Here is a 27,689-nt window from a genome sequence, read left to right as displayed (position 1 = left end):
CAGTGTCTGGTCTTCTACAGCATCTCTGGGTGGGGGAAGAGAATAATTTGGTCTCTCCTGCAGCATCTCTAGGTGGGTGGGGTTGGGGTGTGGGGAGTGAGTGAGAATGGTCTCTCCTGCACCATCTTTGGGGTGGGGATGTGTGTGTCTCTGAGATTCTGGTCTATTCTGCAGCATCTTTAGAAGGGTGGGGGTTGGTGTGGATGGAATGGGGGGGGGGGGGAGGAAGAGAGAGAGAAGAAAAGTGTCAGACTCTGCTCTGTCCTGTAGCCTCTTTAGGAAGGTGGGTTTGGGAGCGTTGTCAGGTCTCCCCTACACTATCTCCGGATGTGTAGGGGTCGGTGTGGGTAGGTTGGGAGGGGGGGGTGGTGTCAGACTCTGGTCTCTCCTGCAGTATCTTTAGGTGGGGAGGTCTCAATGACGTCATACCCGGTACGCTGCGCAAGTGCAGACCCCCCCTCGCTGGGAGAGCGCGTTCAACCGCCATTTGGTTTCTGAGGAGCCGAGCGTGAGGCAGAGGCAGCGGGAGAGGGAGAGCAGCTCCGACCGTCCGCCCCACAGAGGAAAAAGAAACCCGATAATTACACACTAAGGGGGGAGGGGGGTGGGAATTATCTCATACAAACGTACCCAATTAAAGCAGCTCCGGCCATGGATAAGAACGAGCTGGTGCAGAAAGCCAAGCTTTCGGAGCAAGCGGAGCGCTATGAGGACATGGCGGCCGCGATGAAGGCGGTCACCCAGTGGGGCGAGGAGCTGTCAAACGAGGAGAGGAACCTGCTGTCGGTCGCCTACAAGAACGTGGTGGGCGCCCGCCGCTCGGCCTGGAGGGTCATCTCCAGCATCGAGCAGAAAACCGGCGAGGGCGGCGGCAGCGAGAAGAAGCTGCATATGGTGAAGGAGTACCGGGAGAAGGTGGAGGTTGAGCTGAGGGAGATCTGCCATGATGTCCTGGTGAGGAAAACAAAAAAATATATATATTGGGGGGGGGGGGGGAGGATGCTGCCGCGGATTTTTTATTCGCGATCATTCGATTTAATGGGAAATTGGAGCAAATTTAAAAAAAAACGACACTGCGAAATACAGTGAGGTTCCCAGTCACTGACATATCCATCCCCACAGGACGTTGGAAAGCTGGTCCTCTGGCTCTGAAGCGGCGCTTCCTCCTGTATCACCATCTCCATCAGACAGGAGTAACCGGTAGAAAATGGAGGAGAGAGGGCAACCTTCCCTCTGCATTGAGCTGCGGCTGTCGGGTGGGGTAGGCAGTTGGCAAACGCCAACGTACATCCGAGCAAGCAGCGGTTCGCTCAGCCCACCCGGAGGAAATAAAATTTAAGATGAACTGGCCAGATGTTGTAATTATCCAGGTGTGGACAATTTTTTTCATTCATTTAGAATGAAACGTTAGCATTCACAGATGGTTGGCCCTCATTTTAAATGTAAACTGGGCTGCCTTCTCTCCTCCCTCCCCCCCATCACCGTATGAATCTGCAATTTTTATCATATGTGTGATGCCAGGTTTATAAGCGTGGGAATATCATGAGAACTGAGCTTCAGAGGAGACTGGCATTAAATCAGCGGTTTTTGCCATCACTTCATTGGGGGAGGTGGGGTTGAGAGGAGGGGAAGGTAAGAGGGGAGATCCTTTTGTTTTCTTAGCTAGGTGGAAATGATGCTGTTAACTGTATTTAATGGTACAGGAATAACGAGTTATATGGAAGTGTTGTAAATGCTCCCCCTTTCCCACCACCACTCTGTCAACCTATATAGATGACCTGTTCAGAGGTCACTGTAGCTGCCTGCCGCATTGAAGTGGGCTAATTAATTAAAAAATAATTTTTTGGGATAACTGAATAGTCACTGCTGAAGCACCTTCCAAATGGCCCAAGATTAGGGATTTCTAGTGACATATCATTTATTTGAGGTAATTATATACACAAAATAATTGTACATTGATTCTCATACTAAACTGACATGCACATGTTTGGACCATTAATGTACTGTTTGAATAGCCAAGATCATTTGAGAAAATTCCAGCCATGAGTCAAGTTTTATTCGCTTCTGTATTCTCAGACTTCAAGCAACTGACTGCCTCATGTATGTACTTTTGCACCATGTTGCTAAGATTTACTCTGTATTAATTCTATTAAGCTATCTGGTCTAATGATCAAATACATGCATTTCTCTTTTACTATATCTGCAGCATGCATTGTCTTTGTGAATATTTCTTCGGAAAGGTATCATCTACAAGTCTTTGAACATAAAGGGCTGTCTCTGTAAAAAAATTAAAATAAATTTCAATAATTAGCACCAGTTAATTGTAGCAGGGACAAAATCTTGTGCTGACTTTCTGAAGTTTTGGATTAGATACAATTTGGAAGGGTAGGGGAATAGGTAATATGGCCAAAGAAGCTGGTGAAGTCTTTATTCATGGACGAATATTGAGGATTTGGAATGATGTAGTAGGACAGAAGTGATGAGAGGTAAATTCCAGAGTTTATGGATTATAAAGCAGAATGCTTAGCTGTTGGTAAAGTGGACAGAGTGGACAAACTATATGGAACAGCTTTGGGTGAAAAAAGGTGTAGAAAAGCATTGCATGAGTTAAATGGCAGTCATTCTTTCTATATAGACTACAACGTATGGCGCAGATAAATATCTCCAAGTAAGATGCTAGGGCAGGCCAAGAACTAGTTTTATTGTTGCTACACTTTTCATCCAGAGACCCAGATAATTTTTTGGTGGCACGGTTTTGAACGGTAGATGATGGAATTTGAAATGAATAAAATAAAACATTTTTTAATTCAGATTTTTATGATGACTTTGGAAACCATTGTCGATTGTTATAAAAATCCTTCTGGTTCATCAGTGTCCTTTTAGGGAAGGAAATTGTCTGGCATACTTGTGACTCCAGACCCATAGTAAAGTGGTTGACTTTTTAACTGCCCTCTGAAATTGCTTGGCAAACCATTCTGTTATATCAACCACTAAAATGTCTTTTTAAAGGATACCAGGGTGAACTATCTGGCATTGTTTTAAGGCACAGGAGATGACCACAGCAAGGACAGCCCTGTTTACCCTGCAAAGACATTGGAGAGCACATTCCAGTATTGGGAGAGCTGTTTCACAGATTAGTCAAACAACAAGCCTGACATTGACTGTAAGATACAACTCCACAAGTTTGACAATGTCTCAGACAACATCTTTACCATCCCTGGAATATCTGGTCCCATTAGCAGAGGAGGCAGTCAAGTGGTATACAGTCAGGGAGAATTGCCCTAGGAGTTCTAAACATTGACTCTTGACCTCATGAGATCTCATGGCAATTGGGGAATGTACTGAGGATGGCAAGGCCAACAATTATACTCCAGGTGGAGGACTTAAATGTCGTTTGTAGCATTGTGTAGCACAGACGTACCTTAAACAAAAAGAGTGTCAACCACAAAACAGAATTACTTTCGTGCTAGACAGCGTAAGCAGCTAGTAATAGAACTAAGCAATTCAACAAGGTAAAAACAATGACTGCAGATGCTGGAAACCAGATTCTGGATCAGTGGTGCTGGAAGAGCACAGCAATTCAGGCAGCATCCGACGAGCAGCAAAATCGACGTTTCGGGCAAAAGCCCTTCATCAGGAATAAAGGCAGAGAGCCTGAAGCGTGGAGAGATAAGCTAGAGGAGGGTGGGGTTGGGGAGAAAGTAGCTTAGAGTACAATAGGTGAGTGGGGGAGGAGATGAAGGTGATAGGTCAGGGAGGAGAGGGTGGAGTGGATAGGTGGAAAAGGAGCTAGGCAGGTCGGACAAGTCAAGGGGACAGTGCGGAGCTAGAAGTTTGAAATTAGGATGAGGTGGGGGAAGGGGAAATGAGGAAGCTGTTGAAGTCCACATTGATGCCCTGGGGTTGAAGTGTTCCGAGGCGGAAGATGAGGCGTTCTTCCTCCAGGCGTCTGGGGTGAGGGAGCGGCAGTGAAGGAAACCCAGGACCTCCATGTCCTCGGCAGAGTGGGAGGGGGAGTTGAAATGTTGGGCCATGGGGCGGTTTGGTTGATTGGTGCGGGTGTCTCGGAGATGTTCCCTCAAGCGCTCTGCTAGGAGGCGCCCAGTCTCCCCAATGTAGAGGAGACCGCATCGGGAGCAACGGATACAATAAATGATATTAGTGGATGTGCAGGTAAAACTTTGATGGATGTGGAAGGCTCCTTTAGGGCCTTGGATAGAGGTGATGGAGGAGGTGCGGGCACAGGTTTTACAGTTCCTGCGGTGGCAGGGGAAAGTGCCAGGATGGGAGGGTGGATCGTAGGGGGGCGTGGACCTGACCAGGTAGTCACGGAGGGAATGGTCTTTGCGGAAGGCGGAAAGGGGTGGGGAGGGAAATATATCCCTGGTGGTGGGGTCGTTTTGGAGGTGGCGGAAATGTCGGCGGATGATTTAGTTTATGTGGAGGTTTGTAGGGTGGAAGGTGAGCACCAGGGGCGTTCTGTCCTTGTTACGGTTGTAGGAGTGGGGTCTGAGGGCGGAGGTGCTTATCTCTAGCTTATCTCTCCACGCTTCAGGCTCTCTGCCTTTATTCCTGATGAAGGGCTTTTGCCCGAAACGTCGATTTTGCTGCTCGTCGGATGCTGCCTGAATTGCTGTGCTCTTCCAGCACCACTGATCCAGAATAAGCAATTCAACAACCAACTGATTGGTTGCTCTGCAGTCTTGCCATATTGAATTGTGTATGGTGATGGATAATTAAACAACTCACTGAAGACGAGCTCTGCAAATATCCCCATCCTCAATAGTGGACCCCAGCACATCATTGGAAAAAAAAGACCAGACTGAAAAATTTGCAATAATCTTCAGCCAGAAGTGCTGAGTAGAAGATCATTTTGCCTTTCTCCAGAGGTCCTCAGCATCACTCATGCTAGTTTTGAGAAAACTTATTTCACTACACATGATAACGAGAAATGGATGGCATCACTGGATACCGGAAAGGCTATGGGCCCTGACAACATTTTAGTAATATTGTGGAAGACTTGTGCTTCAGAACTTGCTGTGCTTCTAACCAAGTTCCAATACTTTCACAACGTTGTCGTCTACCAGACAATGCGACAAATTGTCTAGACATGTCCTGTATGCACAAAGTAGGACAAATCAAAACTGGCCAATTACTACCCCAGCTGATTATCAGTCAGGCCATGGAAGTTGCCATCAACAATTCTGTTAAGCAGCACTTTCTTTGCAATAGCATGCAGCTGATGCTTAGTTTGGATTCCATACTTGGCTCCTGACCTCAACACAGTAAGAACATGGAGAAAGTGAGGACTGCAGATGCTGGAGATCAGAGTGGAGAGTGTGGTGCTGGAAAAGCACAGCAGGTCAGGCTCCATCCGAGTAGCAGGAGAATTGACATTTCAGGCACAAGCCCTTCATCCTGATGAATGGCTTATGCCTGAAATATTGATTCTCCTGCTCCTCGCATGCTGCCTAACCTCCTGTGCTTTTCCTGCACCACACTCTCGATTTAGTCCAAATATGGACTAGAAGCAAATTCCAGAGGTGAGGTGAGAGTGACATCAGAGCCACACAATTCTTTGACGTTTGTGTCACAGGTGGACAGGGTGGTTAAGGACATGTTTAGCTTGCTTGCCTTCATTTACCATATGTTTTGCTTATAAGAGTTGGTACGTCATTTTGAGGTTATACAGGATGTCGGTGAGGCCTTTTTTGGAGTGCTGTGTGCAGTTCTGGCCGATCTGTTGTAGGAAGGATATTAAACTGGTGAAGGTTCAGAAAAGATTTACTAGGATGTTGGTGAGAATGGAGGGATTGGGTCTTAAAAATAGGTTGGATAGGCTGGGACTTTTTTTCACTGGAGTGTAGGAGGTTGAAGGGTAACCTTATAATGAAATTTATAAAATCATGAGGGGACATAGTAATTGCAAAGGTCTTTTCTCTAAGGTGGGAGAGTTAAAAACTAGGGGGCATACTTTTAAGGCAAGAGGAGAAACATTTTAAAAAGGTATGGGGGGCAACTTTTTTGAGGTATATGGGCCAAAGAGCAGGCAGGTGGGATTAATTTGGTTTGGGAACATGATTGGCAGGGACTGGTTGGACCGAAGGGCTTGTTTCCATGCTGTATGACTGTATTTGAAAATTAGTGGCATCTAGGATCACTAGCGAAACCACTGATTGGAGTCATACCTGGCACAAAGGAACGTTGTTGAGGGTGATTTCCTCGGAGCAAATATTTTCAAATTAACCTGTTCAAAATTGTCATTTCATAACTCTGGAGCAGATGCGGCTTGAACTTGCTCAGAGATATGTGTATTACCGTTGCACCGCAAGAGCCCTTTGAGTACCTCAGGATAGTGTTCTAGGCTCAACTATCTTTACCTGCTTCATCAGTGACTTTGACTCTATTACAGGATCAGAAGTGGAATGTTTGCTGCTGGTAACGCAATGTTCAGCTCCTCGGATACCAGGGCAGTCCATGCCCGAATATAGCAATACCTGGACAGTATGCAACTTTTTGCTGACAGGTAGCAAGTAACATTTGAGACATATTGACCATCTCCAGCAGAGCAAATCTAACTTTTGCCCCTTGACATTCAATGGTTACAATGATTGAATACCCACTATCAACATCCTGATGTTGTCATTGACCAGAAGTTGAACTGGACTAGCCATATAAATACAGTGGCTACAAGAGCATGTCAGACACTGGAAATGCTGCAGTGAATATCTCCCCTCCTGACTCTCCCAAGCTTGGCAATCAGCTACAAGATACAAGTCAGGAATATGATGGAGGAGAGTCATGGAGTTGTACAGCACAGAAAAAAAATCTCTCTGGTTGAACTCATCGATGCTGACCAAACACCCTAAAATAGTCTAGTCCCATTTTTCAGAATTTGGTCCATATCCCTCTTAAACTCCTCCTATTCACTTAGCCATTGAGATGCCTTTTAAATGCTGTAATTGTACCAGCCTCCATCACTTCCTCTGGCAGCTCATTCCATTTATGCACAACTTTCTGCGTGAATAAGTTGCCCCTTAAGTCTCTTTTAAATTTTTCCCCTCTCACCTTCAACTTATGTATTTTATTTTGGACTCCCTATCCTAGAAAAAAGACCCTATCCATGCCTCTCATGATTTTATAAACCTAGTCCCCACTTGCCAGTATAAGTGAAATTCCAACAACACTCAAGAATTACTTTCCCTGTAATTTTTGCTGCAACTATATATCACTATTCCTTCAGTGTTGCTAGATCAAGTTACTGCATTACTCTCCTAAACAGAGTTGTGGGTTTACCCACACTAATTGACTGCAGAAGTTCAAGAAGGCAGCTGACCATGGTATTTTCAAGGGCAAGCAGAGATGGGCAACAAATGCTGGCCTAGCGAGTGACACTCTCATTCCATGAATAAATAAAGAAAAGAGACTATGGGCATCAAAGAATTGGTAATTGTATGTTCTCTAGTGTCAAATTATTGATTGTACTTTAATTTAAAACCAACTCAATACTAATGTTGTACAAGTAAAAAATTGTTACATCCTTTAATTGCTTAATCTAGCTTTGAAATATTGGATATGATGATCCAGAAGAAATTCCTTCACCTGGAATCTACTCAAATGTTATACTTGGATACTCAGCAGGTCTCGTAATTTTGCTAACCTGAAAAGATGGTCCTTGAATGTGAAACATCTCATTTCTGCTGGGTGATAATTTTATAAGTATCTATTACTTCTCTCAAGTGTAACTTGTGTGATCCTAGACAGTGCGTGTTGACAGGTTTTATGATTGTGGAGGCATTACAGGACATGAGCTCTTCTCACCCAACACACATTTACCAACTTTTCTGGCAAGGGATGGTTGATGATGATCAGAAGTGAACATTTTCGCTGCCCCTTCTTTCCCAGTCTGAACCATTGAGGCCAATTGTAGCCACTTGCTACTGTCTATGAAGGATTTAGCTGGCTGTAAGCTCAGCATTAAATCTGGCACTTGCCAGTTTCCCAACAGATTGTAGACTTATTGCTTGTCACTGAATGTTGATTTGTTGATTTAAGTCTGGATATAATGCTTAAAGAAGCTTGGATGTAACTGGCATTCTTTTATGGATGAATTTGGCATGTATGATTTCTGCAAATAGTATAAATTTTAAAACATTGATTAGTTTCCTTGTTGAATTCTTTCTCTTTGAACTATATTTGGCCATGATGTGGGAAATAACCCACTCTTAAGTCTTTTTTTTGTATTTACTATTATCTTCAAGAGAGATCCAAACTTCAACTGACTTTTAACTTTTATTTCAAAATTGTTAAATTTGGAAGTAGCTAATATTTTGCATGAACCCACCATCTTATTAGACTCCAGATTTGAATTGTTTGCTTCTTTCTAGCTTTCAGGAATGATAGATCAGTGTATTATAATTAATAATTAACAAAGCTTCTTTGATCTTGTACTCCATTGTGTTAGTTTTGGACATTTCAGAATATGTAATAAGGCCATTAATCGCTTTTGCTAAAAGATGCTTGAGTGTGCGTTTTTATTACTGTTGAGCTGGCAAGTTATGGAACAATGTGCCTGTTGGAGGCCACAATTGTTGGGTGTGGGGAGACTGTGTATTCTGCAGGAAACTTCCAGTAGCCTGCATTATAGAGCATATGTTTAGTTGCTGAAATTCCAAACGATGACTACAATGGCAAATATTGTTGTCAAATGTCTTTAGTGTTCATTGTCAGTTTTTGGACTAGTTATTAACAAATATATGAATTTTCCTCCTGTGAGAAGTTTAAAAGAAGTCGGTTTTTGGATAGAAAGAAATTCTAGCCATTTACATTTTCAGGCCATCCCAAAGTCAATGAGGAACACTGAATTGCTTTTTGATGCAGACTCTTATTAGTAGATACTGCAGCCAACTTGTACAGAACAAGGTTGCACAATGGTCAAAGGAACTTTTCATCTGTTTACGATTTTATGTTGGTTGGTGTTAATGCTAAGCAGAGAGAACTCCCATGCTGCTGCTCATTATTTCATAAGAGCTTTTAGTTTTATCTGAGAAGACAGATGGACCTCATATTAACACTCTGTTCGAAAGATGGCACCTCTGAAAATGCAGTATTCTGTCTACTGCACTGCAGTGTCAGCATAGATAATATGCTCAAGTTCTGAACGAAGTACTTGATTTTGACTTTGAGAGTATTACCTCCTAACCAAGGTTGAAATTTTCCTTTCATACAGCATGTGCATATTTTAATATAACTTCTTCAGCATCAGACAGTACTTTTAAAAGACACTTGGTTTTTTTTGCATTAATTACCAAATATCAACGATGTTTAGCTTTTTCTGCTGAATGTAGCTGATCTTGAAGTAAGGCAAAGAAGTAATGGAAATGTTCCGTTTAACAATCACTTTAGGCAAGATGAATATTCTCAAGACTGACCTTATCCATTTGCTATGTACTAAATAATTAGTTGCAATACACAGATCAACATTTTAAAACATTCAATTATTACAAATAAAACAAATATTTTTAAAATTCCAGTGGTAAATTAAATGTGAATTGATCTCTTAACATTTAAAATTTAAAGGGGAGCGGAGTTTTGTTTAGTGATGGACTTTTACCCTCCACATGTAACATATTTTCACAATGCATTTTGCTAGAATCTAGAGAAGAAAGCTACAAGCCTATAGATGAAACCTATTTCAAATCTGGTAATTTCCAATATTGTTAAAAATTCATTTTGTAACAAGCTGTGAGGGTAACTGGATTGGCTGGTGGATCAGAACTGTGCATTCTGTCTTCAAATTTTTAAAAATCAAATATGTAGAAAGCTATAGTTTAAAATCAGCTGAGTGCAGACCAAGAAAATTGAGATCCAGTTCTGCCATGCCAATAACACCTAATAGTTTTCCAACTTTATGCAGATTTAATTACAAAATGATCACATGTACATTTTTCCACACCCAAAAACATACAATCTGCTTTTGTCCCTTTGAAAATATACTAACACTTCTCAGCTGCTGGACACCCTAGGTAAAGTAGATATTACTGATGACTACACAGTATTGACGTTTGCCATTTAGAGTCATAGAGATATACAGCACAGAAACAGACCCTTTGGTCTAACATGTCTATGCCGGCCAGATATCTTGAACCTATACTTTTGCTTTTCTATGCCTATTTCTGTTTTCATTCTTCCAGAGATGTAAGTATCACTGGCTAAGTCAGCTTATGTTGCCCATCTCTAATTGCCCTTGTGAATGCCTTCTTGAACTGCTGCAGTCCTTGTGGTGTAGGTTCATCCACAATGCTGTTAGGAAGGAAATTGGAGAATTTTTATTAGGTGACAGAGAAGGAATAGTAATTATAGTTTCAGATGAGGATAATGTGTGACTTGGAGGGAAATTTCAGGTGATGTTGTTTCCATGCATTCAGGTGTAGTCCTGGAATTCCTGGAATGGCAGGATTACCTTACACTGAAAGACTGAAGCGACTGGGCTTGTATACCCTTGAGTTTCGAAGATTGAGAGGGGATCTGATTGAGACGTATAAGATTATGAAAGGATTGGACACTCTGGCAGTAGGAAACATATTTCCACTGATGGGTGAGTGCCGAACCAGAGGACACAGCTTAAAAATATGGGGTAGACCATTTAGGACAGAGCTCAGGAGAAACTTCTTCACCCAGAGAGTAGTGGCTGTGTGGAATGCTCCGCCCCTGAGGGCAGTGGAGGCCCACTCTCTGGATTCATTTAAGAAAGAGTTGGATAGAGCTCTCAAAGATAGTGGAATCAAGGGTTATGGAGATAAGGCAGGAACAGGATACTGATTAGGAATGATCAGCCATGATTATATTGAATGGCGGTGCAGGCTCGAAGGGCTGAATGGCCTACTCCTGCACCTATTGTCTATTGTAGTCTTTTAAAGTGTAGATGGTTTGGAAGGTATTGTTGAAGGAGTTTAAGTTCCTGCAGCAGTGCATCTAGAATACAATAGAATTGCCTTTTTTTGTCAAATATACTCAGGAGTATAGTGAAAGATTTATATGTTGCTAATTACAACACCAACTTAAATACAAAAGCACCTAGGCACAGCTTCTTTTATTACAAGAAAATACAGAAATAAAATGTCCAGCATTATAGAAAAGAGCTCAGTATAGCAGACCATGCTGGCACTTAGCTTCCAGTCCACACTGAGCCCTGGCTCCATAATGCAACGTGCCATGCCAGGAGGCTGGTGTGCCAACACTGCGAGGTCACTATGCCACACTCAGAGGCCACTATGGGGGTCTGCTGTGCCAGGCCAGGAAATAGTAGCTCCTTGCTGGAGGTCAAAAGTAGCCAGTGCACCACCTGGAAATCGAACTCTCATTGCAAGAATGGGAATCTTGCATGATACCAGTACATCAGCAATGCTTGTATGTGTGTGGTGTATGTTGACTACAATCAACCAAGCTATTTTATCTGAAATGATGTAAAGCTGCCTGTGAGTTGTTGGAGTTGTATTCATTCAGGCAAGTGGATGGTGTTTCGCTATACTCCAGATGTCTGCCTTATTGATTGCGGACAAAGTTTGAAAGTCAGAAAGTAAGTTATGTGTTTCAGAGTTTCCAGCCTGTGACCTGCTACAGTTGCACCAGTATTTCTGTGGCTGCTTTAGTTCAGTTTTTGGTATATAGTTACCTCTAAGATGTAGGTAGTGGATGCTTCGGCATCAATATTGCTATTGAATGTCAAAGGGAAATAGATTCTCTCTTGATGGTCATTTAAGTGCTAGGTAAGTTCCTTCCCATTTAACTATGCAAGCTTAAATTGCCCAGATCTTGTTGCACATCTACATGAACTGCTGAATTATAGAGTCATAGAGATGTACAGCACAGAAACAGACCCTTTGTTCCAACTTGTCCACGCTGACCAGATATCCTTAACTAATCTCGACCCATTTGGTCCATATCCCTCTAAACCCTTTCTAGTCATATACCCAACCAGATGCCTTATAAATGTTGTAATTGTATCAGCCTCCAACACTTCCTCTGGCAGCTCATTCCATACACACATCACCCTTTGTGTGAAAAGGTTGCCCCTTAGGTCCCTCTTAAGTTTTTCCCCTCTCACCCTAAACTTATGCCTTCTAGTTCTGGAGTAATTAAGATGCATTAGTCCCAATTCGAATGCCATCTTCCAAAGATGTCAACCAAGCTTGTGTCTAACTGATTATTTTTTCAGTTTTGCGATGTATCCTTGTCACAAATGCACTTTCCAGAACACATTCTGTGACCCAGATATGGTCTCCTGTTTTTGCTTATATAAGAACATTGAAAAATCAGTAGTGAAGAAATAGGGAGCTATCCAATGGACATTTTATCCTGTTGTCCAAATCCTCCTCTTCTGCACACTACATATTGCACATGGGGAATTGGGATAAAGCTGCAAAAGATCATCCAAAGTAATTGGTGTAAATATATTCACAATTGAGCATGTTTTAGTATACCTTCATAAAGGGCATGTATTTGCAGAATAAATGGAACAGTATCACCTGAGTCATTGTGGATGCCTGCAAGGGTTAGGTTCTTTTCCCGAGATTTTGCACACGAGATGCAATTTGCACACACCGACTTCTGCAAACAGTTAAAGTTTATTTAAGCTTGTACAAGCTAGGTGACCCCCTTTGACGACCAGACCATGTAAGGAGACCAGATTTCCTTCCCTAAAGGAGATTAGGTCAATCAGATGGGTTTTTATACGATGATTACATAGTTGTCATTAAGTTAACTTGTATTTCCAGATTTTTTAAAATTCAAATTTCATTATCTACCATGGTGAAATTCGAACCAGATCCCCAGAACATTAGAACCAGGCTCATGTTTACAAGTTCAATGACATTACTACTGTCTTCCCATGTTATTGAATTAGGAATAGGAATCTTGGTTGATGCAGTCTTTCTGTTCTTTGAGCTTCTACTCCCTTCCCATAAAAATGGCACATTGGTGTCACTTGTACAGTTCAAATAAAATAACTCAGCAGAAGGGAAGAATCAAGCTTTAAACCTTCCTCATTACCCTACTGGGTGATATATTCATTCAATAAATAAGAAAGACTGAGGAAAAAGCCTTGGATATTTTTTATAATACCTTGCATGTCATCTCATGATGTACTTCATAGCCAATTAATTGCTTTTGAAGTATAATGATTATTATTGCATATCATCTAAGCAGTATTTAGATGTTTATTTGTGTTGCTATAGAACCCAAGGCTATGGACCAAAAGCTGAAAAATAGGATTAGTGTTGTCTGCCCTTTTATTGACTAGTGGGGATGTGATTGGCAAACAAGCCACCACTTGCCCTATAACCACAAGTCTATGTGAACAAACGCAGAAGCCAATGTGCATGTAGTAAAGCTAAACAAACAGCAGTGAGAGAAATAACTAGTTAAACTGTTCCGCTGATGTTTGTTGAAAGCTAAATGTCAGCTTTCATCCTTGCAGGGCATTATTCTTCAAATATTACTGAGTTTTTAATGTCCTGTTATAAGAATCATTGGCATTATTGCAGATAATCATTTTCATTGACGCCACCAGAACCAATGATACACACTGAGGCTGTTTTTTTTTTCTCTTTTTGTCCTCATTTCTTTGTTAAAACTAGATAGTTCATTGTGCAATGCAGCACTGAGCTAACAGATAGCAGCACTGACTCAGCTGATTTTAGGCAGTCAGTAGCTAAGCCAGTGCAGAAGCAGGTTTGATCTTGAAACTCTTGCTGACTTAGCTAGTAATAATCAGGGTTACAGTATGGGTAGTGTGACTGATGCCCTGGGTTAGTGAGCAGAAAATAGATCAGGATTTATGATTCCCATGAGTTGGCCATTTCTAGGTTTCAGGAGAGGCTAGTTTAACCTCTTACACTACCAGATAGAATCCACATGAGTAGTAGTTATTTGGCTGAATGTTTATATAGGTTGTATGGTCTTTATAAGGCAATATCTCAGTTTCAGTAAGAGTAAGAAAAAGGCATAAACTAACACTGAATAAAGATTAGCATTTGGCTTTGAAAAATTACAATGATGCATAATCTATTTCTTTTGCATGTTCAGTCAATCAGCTGACTCTAATCTTATAGAGACACTTGAACAAAAGCAAGGATATTTTTAAACTCTAAATTAAGCAATACTAAGTGGAGTTCTAAAACAACTGTTTTCAAGTGCAATAAGTATAATTCTATAAATGGAGCCCAGTACTGTTATAACTGAACACCTTCGAATTCCATGCTGATAGCATTTTTTAAAGGAAGACGATACTATTATTTCTTAAAATCATGATCTCAAATTGACCACACCTGACCTTTACATTGTCTGGCACCTTTGCTTAGTTTCCAAAGTGGAGCAATATTAAGACAATTGTGACAACATTAAGGAGGAACAAGGTCAGTATCATGGGCAAGTTTGAATTATTTACTGGTCATTTGTGTCTTTGCGCATTAACACGTAATTTCAAGACTACCACTTCACTAACATTGCTTTCCTGCTGAACTTGCTGTCTAACATGGTATGAAGCAAGAACAACAGGTGCATGGCCCCACTTAAACTTAGTCGATAGGATTGTAGGTCAGACAAATAATTGTGTAGCGGTTTTTGTGGGGCAGTGGTAGCATCCCCTACCCGAACCGAGAGACTCGGATTCAAGTTGCTAAGGAAAATAGCTTGGAGAATTCAAGATATTTAAGAAGAAAGCTAAAGATTGGATGTAGCTGTCATCCCTGCTTAGGTAGAATGAATATGCAAATAGAGGAAATCCTAGCATGTGGCCTCAGTCAGGAGACAAGGTTGTAAAGTATGTTGATGAAAATTGCCAGAATGGATTCCATTTCTCAAACAGCCATCCAAATCTTGGTGCTAAAAAAGGCAAGAAAGTTAGGTTTTGCAGGCTTCAAAACCGTCTCTGGATAGTGTACCATGCTAATGAAGAGAAACAATTCTGAACTGCAATAGAAGACCAAGATTTCAGCATCACCTAGCAGAAATAAATGACTGGTATATCACACTTCACCAGGTTAAAATTGAACTTTGGTAGGAGTGGATGCAATTTTGTTTGTATTAAGAACATTGGTATGATTCCTTGAATTTTCATATGCCAACCAGTTAAATGTTAGGCAAAGTTGGAGAAAAAAATGGTGTCAGTGAAGAGAATTGACCATGAAAAGAATACATTCACAATTCTGGTAACCCATGTTCTGTTGGCAGAAATGTTCCCGGGCCAACATATCTGTTGCAGGCTTGCTGCAGTGCTCCAGTGAAGCTCAGTACAATTTTGAAGAATAGCACATAATTTTTCTGCTTGGGAACTCTGAAGCCTTCTGGACTCAATATCAACAGTTTTAATGCTTGAGCACCTTCTCCCATGTCCTTACCCCAAACCCCAGACACCAGATTTGTCATCAAATAGGCTGCTAGCACACACAACCCATTGTCAGTTATTCATTCTTCCAGGCTGACCTTTACTCACTCCTTTATCTCTCTGTTTTTCTCTCTCTTCAGGCTCTATCTCTCCCTGATGTCTACTCACTTTCAATGAATTATGAATCTGAACTCCAAGATCTCCTTATTCAGCAACACTCCCCAGGACTTTACCATTAAGTCCTGCCCTGATTTGCTTTCCCAAAATGCAATACCACACATTTATCTAAATTAAGCTCCGTCTGTCACTCCTTGGCCCATTAGTCCATCTGAACAAGATCCCATTGTACTCGTAACCTTCTTCGCTGTCCACTACACCTCCAATTTTGGTGTCATCTGTAAACTTACTAACCATACTTCCTATATTTCATGAGGGATAGAGCATACAGGTTGCTGCATATGTAATCCTATGTGTGGGTTGTAGCGACTTGGAATGAAGTCATCATCTAGAAGGTGTGTCTTGAGCCTTGAACAGTGAGGTTAGAATTCATGAATGGTCAAGTGTTACGCCTTCTGTGATTGCATCAGAAGGTGCTATGGGAGTGTGAGGAGGGACGGAGGAGTGGATCAGGTTGTCATAGAGATAAAGGTCAATACAGAATGCTGACAGTGGAGGGAGGGATAGATAGGTTTTGAGGTGGCATCATGCTAGAGGTGGGTGAAATGCCACTAACTTAAGAAAAATGATTTTCTCCTTAATCTCTATTTGTAATTCTTATTTTGGAGAAGTTAATGCTGATAATAGAATGCCTTTCCATTTTGATGCCCATTGTCAGCCTTCAACACACTATTATTTTGAGATAGGACATAAACAAAGTTTCACATACACAATCCAATCTCCCTACCTACCTTTGTTCAAGTTTGCATTTCTCCCCTCCAGTATCAATGTTCACATTTTCATTTCTCAAAATGCTTGTAGATGCAATCCATTGGCAATAATCCTAACAATTGCCACAACGTTTTTTTAATCATGGCTTTTTAAAGTATGGTTTTATGTTCCCCTTGGATATCTCATGATTTTTTAACAAACAATTTTACTTTACAGAATTGTTTCAATATTAAAATCTCTCATTCCTGCATTGGTTAAACTAGCATTTGGATTTTCTTAACCTTCCAAAAAGATCACTATATATTCTCATTATTTCCTCCTCCTCTGCAGCCACACTTCTCATCAATAACCAAGTTAAAAATCACACAACACCAGGTTATAGTCCAACAGGTTTAATTGGAAGCGCACTGGCTTTTGGAGTGACGCTTCTTCATCAGGTGATTGTCCTGATGAAGCGTCGCTCCGAAAGCCAGTGTGCTTCCAATTAAACCTGTTGGACTATAACCTGGTGTTGTGTGATTTTTAACTTTGTACACCCCAGTCCAACACCGGCATCTCCGAATCATCAATAACCAGGTTTTCCTAAAAGCCAACACATATTTCAAAAGGATACATTTCAGCTGCATTTCAGAAGAAGTTTCATTTAAAGGTAAATACTTCAGAATACTTCCAAACGTTTCCTATTCTTGTACTTATCTAAATGTCTTTTAAACATTGTAATTGTACCCACATCCACCACTTCCTCATGAAGTTCATTCCACATGTGAACCACACTCTGTGTAAATACTTTGCCCCTTATTTCTTTTTAAGGTGAGAAGAGAGAGATTTAAAAATGTGTCCCCTAGTCTTGAAATCCCCCATCCTAGGGAAGACACCTACCATTAACCCTATGTACACCCCTCATAATTTTATAAACTTCTAGAAGGTGACCTCTCAACCTCCTATGTGCCTCCTATGGAAAAAGTCCCAGCCTATCCAGCTTTGCTTTATAACTCAAACCTTCCATATCTGGCAACATCCTGGTAAATCTCTTCTGAGCCTTCTCCTGCTTAATAATATCCTTCCTATAACTGGTTGACCAGAACTGGACACAGTATTCCAGAAGAGGTATCACTAATTCCTGTAAACCTCCACATGACTTCCCAACTCCGATACTCAAAGGACTGAGAAATGAAGGCAAGCATGCTAAATGCCTTTTTTAAAACTACCCTGTATATGTGCAGTAAACATCAAAGAATTATGTACCTGAATCCTTAGGTCCCTCTGTGCTACAACACATACTTAATGCTTTGTTAGAAAAGAGGCAATCAAAAATAATCTTAAAAATCACACAACACCAGGTTATAGTCCAACAGGTTTAATTGGAAGCACACTAGCTTTCGGAGTGCCAGTCCTTTATCAGGTGATTGTGCTCCAAGAACTGGTGTGCTTCCAATTAAACCTGTTGGACTATAATCTGGTGTTTTGATATTTTTAACTTTGTACACCCCAGTCCAACGCCGGCATCTCCAAATCAAAAATAATCTTGGTTCAGAGAGTCAAGATGTACAATCAGTTTGGAGTACATAAGAATTAGCAAAGGGAAGAAGAACTGGTGAGAGTTTATGTGCCCCTTCATGGTCATTCAGCTACTCTGTAAAAAATCAAGAGGTGAGTGATCGTGAGTGTACTGCTGTAACCATGGGAGACTTCGATCTTGACTGGACAAATCAAATTGATAAATTTGGCCTGCAGGATGAGTTCATAATGTTTTTAGAGCAGTTTCTTAGAACACTGTTCTGCATCGGAAGAGGGAATGGACTATTTCTGACCTGGAAATGTGTAATGAGAGGGTTAATTAATGACTTCATAGTCAACATCCGCTTTATAAGAGTGATCATTTAATGATAGAATTTCACATTCTACATTACAAGGGTGTAAAGATAGCACTGGCTAATATTGGAATGGGAAAATAGACGAAAAGAGAACATGGTAGAGGAGCAGTGGTCGGCTCTTGATATGTTTCATTACACTCAACAAAGATATTTTCCATTGAGAACTAAAGACTCAGTAGGAAGGATGCACTATCTGTGGCTAACTAAGAAAATTAAGGATATTATCAAATTTTAAAAAAAGACAGAACAGTTCTGCAATGATTAGTAGTAGGCCAGAGGATTGAGAAAATGTTAGAAACCTGCAAAGGATGACTAAAAAAGGAGAAATTGGTGTGAAAGATAGAAACTAGCAAAATATATAAGGATAGTAGGGCTTTTACAAGTATATAAAAAGGAAGAGAGTATTGACAGTAAATGTTTGATTCTTAGAGGATTGGATTGAGAAATTAATAATGGGAAACATAGAAATGGCAGAGACGTTGACCAAGTATTTTTTTTCTTGTTTGCAATTGAAGTTGGGAGAAAAAATCTCAAGAATAATAGAAAAGCAGATGTTAAAATGAAGGAAGGAAATTACAGCTCTCATGATTGCTAGAGGGGAAAAGTACTAAGAAAACTAATGGGATTAAATGCTGACCCGATGACCTGTATTCTAGCATCTTTACAAAGTGGTTGCAAAAATAAGTGGACACATTAATTGTATTCTTTCAAAGTTCCAAGATTCTGGAAAAGTCTGTTCTTTCCAAAAGGTTGAGAAGTACCAGTATTCATGAAAGGAAGGAGGCAAAAAGCCAGGCTCAGATAGCCTATCATCTACCTTGGATATCTGCTGGAATCTGTTACAAGGAAGTGGTAATGAGACATTTAGAAAATAATTACATAATCAGGCAGAGCCAGAATTGTTTTTGGAAAGGGAAATTGTTTGACAAATTTATTAGAATTCCTTGAGTGTGTCACAAGCAGGGATAACAGTACATATAGTGTATTTCAATTTTCAGAAGTAATTCAATGATATGCTTCATAAAAGATAATTACATAAGATAGGAGTTCAGTTTTTGGGGTATTATGTTGGCAAAGATAGAGGATTAGCTAATTAGGAGGATATGGATCATTTTCAGGTTGGCAAATTGAAACAAATGGAGTATCACATTGATATGTGCAATGCCCTCAACTATTTATGATCTATATTAATGACTTGAATGATGGGACTGATTATACTGTGGCTAAATTTGCTGACGATACCACGATAGGTAGGAAAGGAATTTGAGCTGAACACAAAAGTCTGCAAAGAATGTCGGCAAAAAATTGTCAGAATGAGTACGTTGTGAGAAAATATGAGATTGTCACTTCGAGGTGTAGAATAGAAAAACCAAAGTATTTAGTAAATGGAGAAAAACTGCAGAATGGCTGCTGTAGAGAATGATCTGGATGAATGTACATGAATCACAACAGTAGCAGGCTTGTACAACAAATATATTGGCAAATGGAGTATTGGCCTTTATTGCAAGGTGGATAGGGTGTTAAAGTAATGGAGCCTTACAATAACTGTACAATGCATTGGTGACACTATTTATAGGTTACTGTGTCCAGTGCCCTTGACCTTTAGTGATATTACTGTCACTGAATCCCCCAACTATTAAAAACTTGGTGATTATCATTGACCAGAAATTTAACTATACTAGCCATATAAATAATGTGTCCACAAGAGCAAATCGGTATCTAGGAATCCTGCTGTGGGTAACTTATGTCCTGACTCCCCAAAACCTGTCCACCTGTCCACAAGGCATGAGCCAGGAGTGTGATGGATTATTCCACGCTTGCTTGGATGAGTACAGCTCTAATAAAAGTCAAAAGGTTGAGAGCAACCAAGACAGAGCAGCTGGCAGGGTTGGCACCACATGCTCAAACACTCACCACCAACACAGTGTCAGTAATGTTTACCTTAAGAAGATGCACTGCAGAAGTTGACCAAGGCTGCTTAGACAGCACTTCCAAACACACTGTAACTATCATCCAGAAAGACCAGGTTAGCAGAGATATTTCCCATCCGAGTCCCTCTGTATCCTTCACTGTCACTAAGTCAAAATCCTAGAACTCTTTGCCTCATAGCACAATGATGTACTGACATTGAATGGACTGAGAAGTTCAAGAAGGCAGTGCATCCCCACCATTTCAAGGGAGGCTAGAGATTGCAGTAAATATTGGCCCTCCCAGTGAAGCCCACACCCCCTTAATGAACTTTGATTTCCTTACTTCAGGAAGGATATACTTGCTTTTGAAGCAATTCAGAAAATGTTGTTTAGGCCAATTCCTGGAAGAAAATACTCTTGGTTGGACATGGTGATTGTTTGGCACTTCCGTGATGCAAATGCTACTTGCAGCTTACCAGTGCAGCTTGAGTGTTATCCAGGTCTTTATGCACAAATTATCAGAAGGTTTCAAAGTTCCACAAACAGCAATGAAGTAAATGACTGGTTAATTTGTTTCGGTGATATTGGTTGGTGACATGTAGAAGATAAATTGTGAATTGTAAATATGTTATTTTGCATAATGTAGTCTTCATTTCTTCTGCCATTTCCATTTCTGTGAACCTCCAAAAATGTCTATTTGTATTAAGGAATTTATCATTATATTCCATTTACACAACTATAAATATTTAGCTTCTGAGGCTATATCTTTTTAAGAAAACATGCTTTCATGTTTGGTAGATCTGCTGTAGGAAATAATTATCTTAAAAAGGTATAATGTGTATAAGGTTTGTATTTATCACTTGCACATCACTCTGGAAAGCTAAGCAAGAGAAACTGTTGGAGGGGGGAATGTACAAGCACATGATGGGAAGACACATGGTTCTTACTAAACCATATAGCTGTTTTGTCATTGCAGAGAGACGATTGGTTGTGGTTTAACCTGAAAGTCATTATGCCTCAGGCGAGGGGAAAGGTTGAAAAGGAAAATGCTTCACCTCAGCTGGTGTGGGAATTGAACTTGTATAGTATGTGTCACTCTGGATCACAAACCAGCCATGCAGCCAACTGAGTTAAATCAACCCAAGCTGTGTGCTACTTTTAAATGCCTTGTGCTGGATATTCTGCTGTAAAAGATAAGACACATATTGTTGGAGCTTTTCCTCTTGTACCAACCAGGATGGTTCACAGGAACTACCAAAGCAAAGGGAAAATAATGTTCTCTGAAAAATGAACCAATCAGAGTGCATCTGCCTTGCTTAAAATTTTAAAAAGCGGGGCAGTTAACTCAGTCATCATTAACTGGTACATTCTTCATGACAACACCAATCAGAGTTCACTCTCTGTATAAGATTTGGTGTCCTTTTATTTTGATAGTTCTTGTGAATTGTCCTGATGAGTAAAAGACAAAAAGCTTCAACAAAATGTTTCTTTTCCAGCAATTCTCAAGTCTGCATTTCCAAAATTACTCTAGGTAGTCTTCCCTTCATTTCTTCTTAACAGTGGTATTCATTATTGTTAGTACGTTAACGGACCATCTCATTCAGTTTCTGGGTTATCAACACTGTTAAGTGTTGATTTCTTTTTCCCAGGCATGTATCTGCCTGTTTTGTTTAGGACTTAATTTATCATACAGTTATTAAGTCTTATAGTTTTCACGTGTGAGATTAGTTAAAATTTGTTATGCCTACGTTTTACTCACCATGTGTGCTTTGTCTGCAATATTTGATATTAAAATTAATCTATCAGAATTTACAGAGTAACTCTAATATTGTACAGTGATGTTCACATTCTTAGAATGAGCTACAAAGCATATATACAAGTTCTTTGTTAACAAATAGTAAGGTATTCTTCCAAAAGTTTCATAAAATTTATAATTAGTCTAAATATAATACTTTTTTGATTTTAATGATTACTCCTATAGTTTCTGGAAATGAGTTTAGATATTTTAGAGTCTGATATAACGCAAATAATTTTATTTCTTGCAGTATTTGCTGGATAAATATCTAATACCAACTTCGACCAATTCAGAGAGCAAAGTCTTCTATCTTAAGATGAAAGGAGATTATTACCGTTATCTTGCAGAAGTAGCTGCAATTGAAAACAAAAAACGTAAGTTTTTACTGCCGGTATATTATCTGCAAACAACATACAGAAGGTATTTGTGACACTGCATGTTAACTCACCAATATAGTGGTATAGAATGGTCAAAAGGATTCTATATGAAATCTTCAAATACTAATCTGATTTTGGTATCAGTTGAGGATGATGGAAAATTAGACTGTGATGCAAAAATCTTTGATGTTTTGCCTCTGCTGAGTTTGTAAGAATGGTTGTGTATGAGATTACACCATCCAAATCAATATGACTTGTAATTATGTGTCGAATAGATAGAAAATGCTGATAGATTTAGAAGATTGAGTTGTGAGGAAGTACGCTGCAAAGGGATGGAAGCAATTGGGGTATGAATTGCAGGTTGTGGAGAGGAGAATGGAGTAGGGGAGGAAAAGAGAAATAGCGATAGACTAAAATTACAGGCAAGGGAACACTTTCGATAACAAAAAAACGCTTAGTGATTACGTAAGTGCTGCTAAAATGAAGGCTACTTTCAGGCTTATATTCTGTCTTGTCACAGAAACTGTTGAGAACTCCCAGTCGTCATATCAAGAAGCATTTGATATCAGTAAGACAGACATGCAGCCAACACAACCTATCCGATTAGGTCTTGCCCTGAACTTTTCAGTATTCTACTATGAAATTCTCAACTCTCCAGAGCAAGCCTGCGCACTGGCCAAGGCGGTAAGCAAAAATGTCAAGGACTACCTTTTTAAAATATTTTTCCTTGTTATCATTCAATAGGTATTGAGAAGAATCCAAATAATTATTTGGATAGAAATAGTGTGTGTGGATATGGGAAAAGGCAGGAGATTGTCACTCGGTAATACACCAATGGACAGTCCTTTGCATCATAACAACTCTGTACTCTTGTTCATTGAATATACTATGCCTGGATAAATTGTCACATAAAAACTGTATTAATTTTGGAGAAGACTTGGTTCCTCACCTTTAGGTTTCTTCTACTTTATTACTTTTCTAAGACCAGTGAGAAATGACAGATTTGTTTGATCCTAAGTTTAGTTTTGAACTCAAATAAACTTCTAACTGCTTATTTCCACTCCTGAAAAATTGCCTATTGCTGCACTTACTTTAACTCTGTTCTGAAAAGCTGATAGTATCGTCATTGTCTTCATAGTTTAGATTAGATTCCCTACAGTGTGAAAACAGGCCCTTCGGCCCAACCAGTCCACACCGACCCTCCGAAGAGTAACCCACCCAGACCCATTTCCCTCTGACTAATGCACCTAACACTATGGGCAATTTAGTATGGCCAATTCACCTGACCTGCACATCTTTAGATTGTGGGAGGAAACCGGAGCACCCAGAGGAAACCCACGCAGACACAGGGAGAATGTGCAAACTCCACACAGACAGTTGCCCGAGGCTGGAATCGACCCTGGCACCCTAGTGTTGTGAGGCAGAAGTGCTAACCACTTCTTTCCTGATACATTATCCTCTACCTTCCATAAACTCCACCTTACCAAACTGCACTATCTGTATCCTGCCCTATGCTGAGACTTGCTTGCTCATTGCCTGTTGGCTCTCAACTCCCAAAGCTTTGAGTTTAGAACATTTGGTGATGTCTTGAATTCCTCAGTGATCTTGCTCTGCCTTATCTATGCAACTTCCTCCAATTATATAGCTGAAATTCAACTACTTAAGCAGTGCAGTTCATAACAAAAAAAGACAGATGTTAATACATGGTGTTTTTGTTCACTTCACTGTTTTGTCTAATTCTAACATGGTTGATTTAGCGATGTGGAATAATGGTATAAGTTGACCATATGACAAAAAATTGTAAACAATAAGTGCAAAGTCACAAATTCAAGCAAATGTGTAAGCGTTTATTTCCTAATTGGGTTGTGGGTCTTTAAACAAATTGATAAATACCTGGCTAAGAGGAAATCAAATATTATTAAAGGTAGCTGTAAAAATTGGCCAAATGATTAACCCCCTTAAGATCAATGGGAAAGATAGGCATAGAGTGTAATAATGTAGGAAAGAGCTTGTTTCACACTCAGCGAATTATTTTTAAATTTATAGTCATTGTAGCAATGGTCCTACAAACAATTGGATAAATTGGAAGATTTTTTTGTTTGTTCTTTAAAATTAATTCAAAAGTGTGGACTACATTAGCAAGGGTGCACTACAGGATCTCAATTTTTTTTGTATTCTGGATATCTGTTACTATATTTTTTAAAATCTGGTAACTTTTACCTTGAAGTTATTAATTACAGAACAGAATTCCAGCGCTGTATGTTTTTTTAAATGCATCCCAAATTATGGATCACTCTAAAATAGCTTATTCCGTTAAGCTGCTGCGTCCTTTTTCATTCTCCCATTTTTGCAACTGATTTATAGTACAGTACTGAAATATTTTTTGACCTTTGCTGTCTTCAGGCATTCGATGAAGCTATTGCAGAGCTGGATTCACTGAATGAAGACTCATACAAAGATAGTACACTCATTATGCAACTACTTAGAGATAACCTGACGGTAAGTGAAATTATACAACACTGTAACAATATTTCAATAAATGGTTATTGAGCTTAATGAGAAGATTGAGGCATACAAAATCTAAACAGTTTTTTTTAAAGACCATTAATGCTCATGTTTTTCAATATAATGTAAATAAGAGTGATATGGTTAAGAATACTATAAAAATATTTATACAGTCAAATCACCATGAGGAATAGAAAATCTTAAATGCAAGTGACTGAAACTTAGAAACTTAACAGAAATTTGCAACACTGGACAGTGTCTAGAATAAAATTATTGCAACCTCTTGCTCAGAAATCTAATGCAAGCTTTGGAATAAACAAGCATTTGAAAAATGTTTAATTTTTTTGCCTCAACTTGTGTATAATGTACAAATAACCCCTCTCTTTGGAATTTGCAACAGTGTAGCATGGCAGAATTCCCTTTAACTAAGATGTGAGAAACACCAAAGAGAGGTTTTTAACCTTCATCAAAACCTTTTCACTATTGAGATTCACCTCATTTGCACCATGTCACCTTGCTTACATTGGTCTGGACCATGTGCAGACTTGCCCTTCTGTTTGTCCCAAAGCTGATGTTTATCTCTTTCTTTGTGTTTAAAAGATTTTTCGAACGTCTTACTGATTATACATTCAAATACCTCCTCTAATCCTCTTGCTCCATTTTTCTGCACTGTGATCATTTATTCTGTCAATGATACTATATTAAAGCAAATTGTAACATTAAAAATTATTCTTCATATAAGTATTGAGAGAATATACCATTATGGCCATTAAACTTTATATATGCAAGCTTTATCAGAAGTCAGAACATAGCAAAATAGCCAGAACAAATAGCTAAGTCTGCAGAGGCCCCCAAGTATTGAACTAATGGAAAGTTTGACATCTGTGTGTATATTGTTTTTGTAACTTTAGAAATGTGTTTCCTGACAATTAAAAATGATATTTGGTATTCACAATATTAATCACTAATTCTACTTGTATATACTACATTGTCAAACATGTGGTTTTCAAAAATATAGGCTTAGAAAATTGTTGCTTTTTTTGCAGTTATGGACCTCTGATAATGCGGCAGATGATGCTGATGGTGGAGAAGGGGGAGAGAACTAAACGCACAGATGGAGCTGCTGTCCAATCCTCTTTTACATGTCTTCATTCTTTAGTGTTCCACTGACAATTCCAAGAAAGGAATTTCTCAATCACCAATACTGAATAGATGCACATGTGAATGCCACAATTTAGCCTATGAAAATCTGCAGCTTGGAACAAATGCCATTCCTTAGCTTTCTTTTGCTAATTGTTCTGACTTTGTAGTGTGCAGTTGGGCACCTGCTACACAAACAGCAGAGATTAAATTTGCGGCGTATTTGTGAATAAGTTGATGTAGGTCCTTTTTGGTTTGCAAAGGAAATTTATGATTGCCAAGAGCAGCTATTTTTAATGAATGGAGACTGGAAAATGACTAAAATCCAAAACACAGAATAGAAAGTGTTTGAAGAGCACTTTAAATATGGCCGTTGATTCTTAAAGACTATTGCTTGACATTTCAGGTTTGGAATGTGCATACTTTGGTACACACCAGATAGTGTATGCCAGACATAAGCACATTGTTACTCAAAAGTGTGTACTCAGCTTTAGTGTCATGGTCCTGAAGGTGGATCAATATTTATTAAAACAAGGTTTTCGGAGCTGCTTGGCAATCTAGCAATTTACATTGTGTTCTGAGCTGGCCGATCAAGATTCAAGTCCCAGAGCTGTCTCATGTTCTGAACCCATTGCATAATGAGTTTTCTCTATTGTTCAGATGCCTTGCTGAAACCCCATTTTAGTCAATTTTGTACTGCTTTTCATTCCTACTAACAGGAAGTTGCATGGCAGCTACTTGTCTTGTTTTTTTTTTGTTGGGTTAGGTGGGATGGGATGGAAAAACAGGAAATTTTGTTTAAAAGTTGTGCATTAAAAGAAAGTCTCAACAACAACAGAATTCTAAATAACGCCATCCCTCTGCGTTCTGGTAATAACGGACATTGTAATCCTAAGTAAGTAGCTTAGTGATTTTTCCTAACTCTCCTAAATCGATTTCTATGCCCATTCTTAAACCAGCCAAACTGTAAGATTTTATCTTCCATCTCTATCAAATCAGTCACCCTTGTACTCCAGTTTTTTTCTTCAGAAACGTTGTCCAGTTTAGAACCAGAAAAATAAACTAGATTGGAGAAATTAATGCAAGAAAGAAATCCAGTTTCAGCCAGGTTAATAAAAGGGAGAAATTACTGTTGGTACAGAATACCTGACTCTCAATCTGTGGTGTTTTGGTAAAAATGCAAAATGTTAACTGGATCATTTCCTATAGCTTATAGTAGTTTGGTATATTTCCTATTGGCTCATGCAGTGTTAGATGCTCTGTGCCCTTTATTTTAAAATGTAACTTGTTTTATTAGTTATTGATTCAGTTAATTCTATAAAGTGCTGTTATTTTCTACTATGAAATATTTTTGAGGTGAAAACTGATTTAACAAAATTGGATTAAAATAAGTTGAAGGGACCTAGGATTTGTCAGATTCGACTGTAGTTTTGTCATCGTGGAAATATTGGCAGTATTTAATCCAGCACTGCTGTGTTTTAATATATACATATATATGTATATGTACGTAAAATTTTAATGAAGGAATACCCTATTTTGTTTTTAAAGTTTGAAGCTGGTAACTGAAAGTAATATGCAATGCCAATAAAACATTCTTCACAAACTGATTCATTTTATTTTGATATCCTTGATCTTATTAATGTTTATCAATTACAGTAAAGCAATTGTACCAAACAATAAATGGTACTGTTAATTACGGAACAAACTATTTTAGTATGCTTCTACTATGTTTTTGCCCTTTGTATTAATCTATAAAAGTCAGGAGCACTTTGTTTAATTGCAGTTGTACAAATCAGAAAATATCAGGTAAGTGAG

At 39.3% G+C, this 27,689-nt stretch overlaps 1 protein-coding gene across 1 annotated transcript; it reads left to right on the top strand.

Moving 5' to 3' along the window:
• Window positions 1–587: 587 nt before the first annotated feature.
• On the top strand, window positions 588–27,481 carry LOC122563554 (14-3-3 protein beta/alpha-1-like). The gene is made up of 5 exons (XM_043717425.2): window positions 588–954; window positions 22,103–22,226; window positions 22,750–22,913; window positions 24,633–24,728; window positions 25,781–27,481. Exons 1-5 carry the CDS (start codon window positions 652–654, stop codon window positions 25,838–25,840), a joined length of 747 nt encoding a protein of 248 aa, XP_043573360.1. The 5' UTR covers window positions 588–651; the 3' UTR covers window positions 25,841–27,481.
• Window positions 27,482–27,689: the final 208 nt, after the last annotated feature.

This window comes from Chiloscyllium plagiosum, unplaced genomic scaffold, assembly GCF_037043375.1.
Source record: "Chiloscyllium plagiosum isolate Xiang-an unplaced genomic scaffold, Cpla_swu_hap1 HiC_scaffold_30, whole genome shotgun sequence".
In the NCBI taxonomy this organism is placed as follows: domain Eukaryota; kingdom Metazoa; phylum Chordata; class Chondrichthyes; order Orectolobiformes; family Hemiscylliidae; genus Chiloscyllium; species Chiloscyllium plagiosum.
Note: the sequence above shows the minus strand (reverse complement) of the source record. Positions and strands in the feature narration are given on the sequence as shown.

What these genes read in the sequence shown, in the direction of transcription:
- LOC122563554 (XM_043717425.2), top strand. Translation starts at nt 652, where the DNA reads ATGGATAAGAACGAGCTGGTGCAGAAAGCCAAGCTTTCGGAGCAAGCG. An exon ending in AGATCTGCCATGATGTCCTG is followed by an intron (nt 955 to 22,102) that starts GTGAGGAAAACA and finishes TATTTCTTGCAG; the next exon opens with TATTTGCTGGATAAATATCT. An exon ending in CCTGCGCACTGGCCAAGGCG is followed by an intron (nt 22,914 to 24,632) that starts GTAAGCAAAAAT and finishes TGCTGTCTTCAG; the next exon opens with GCATTCGATGAAGCTATTGC.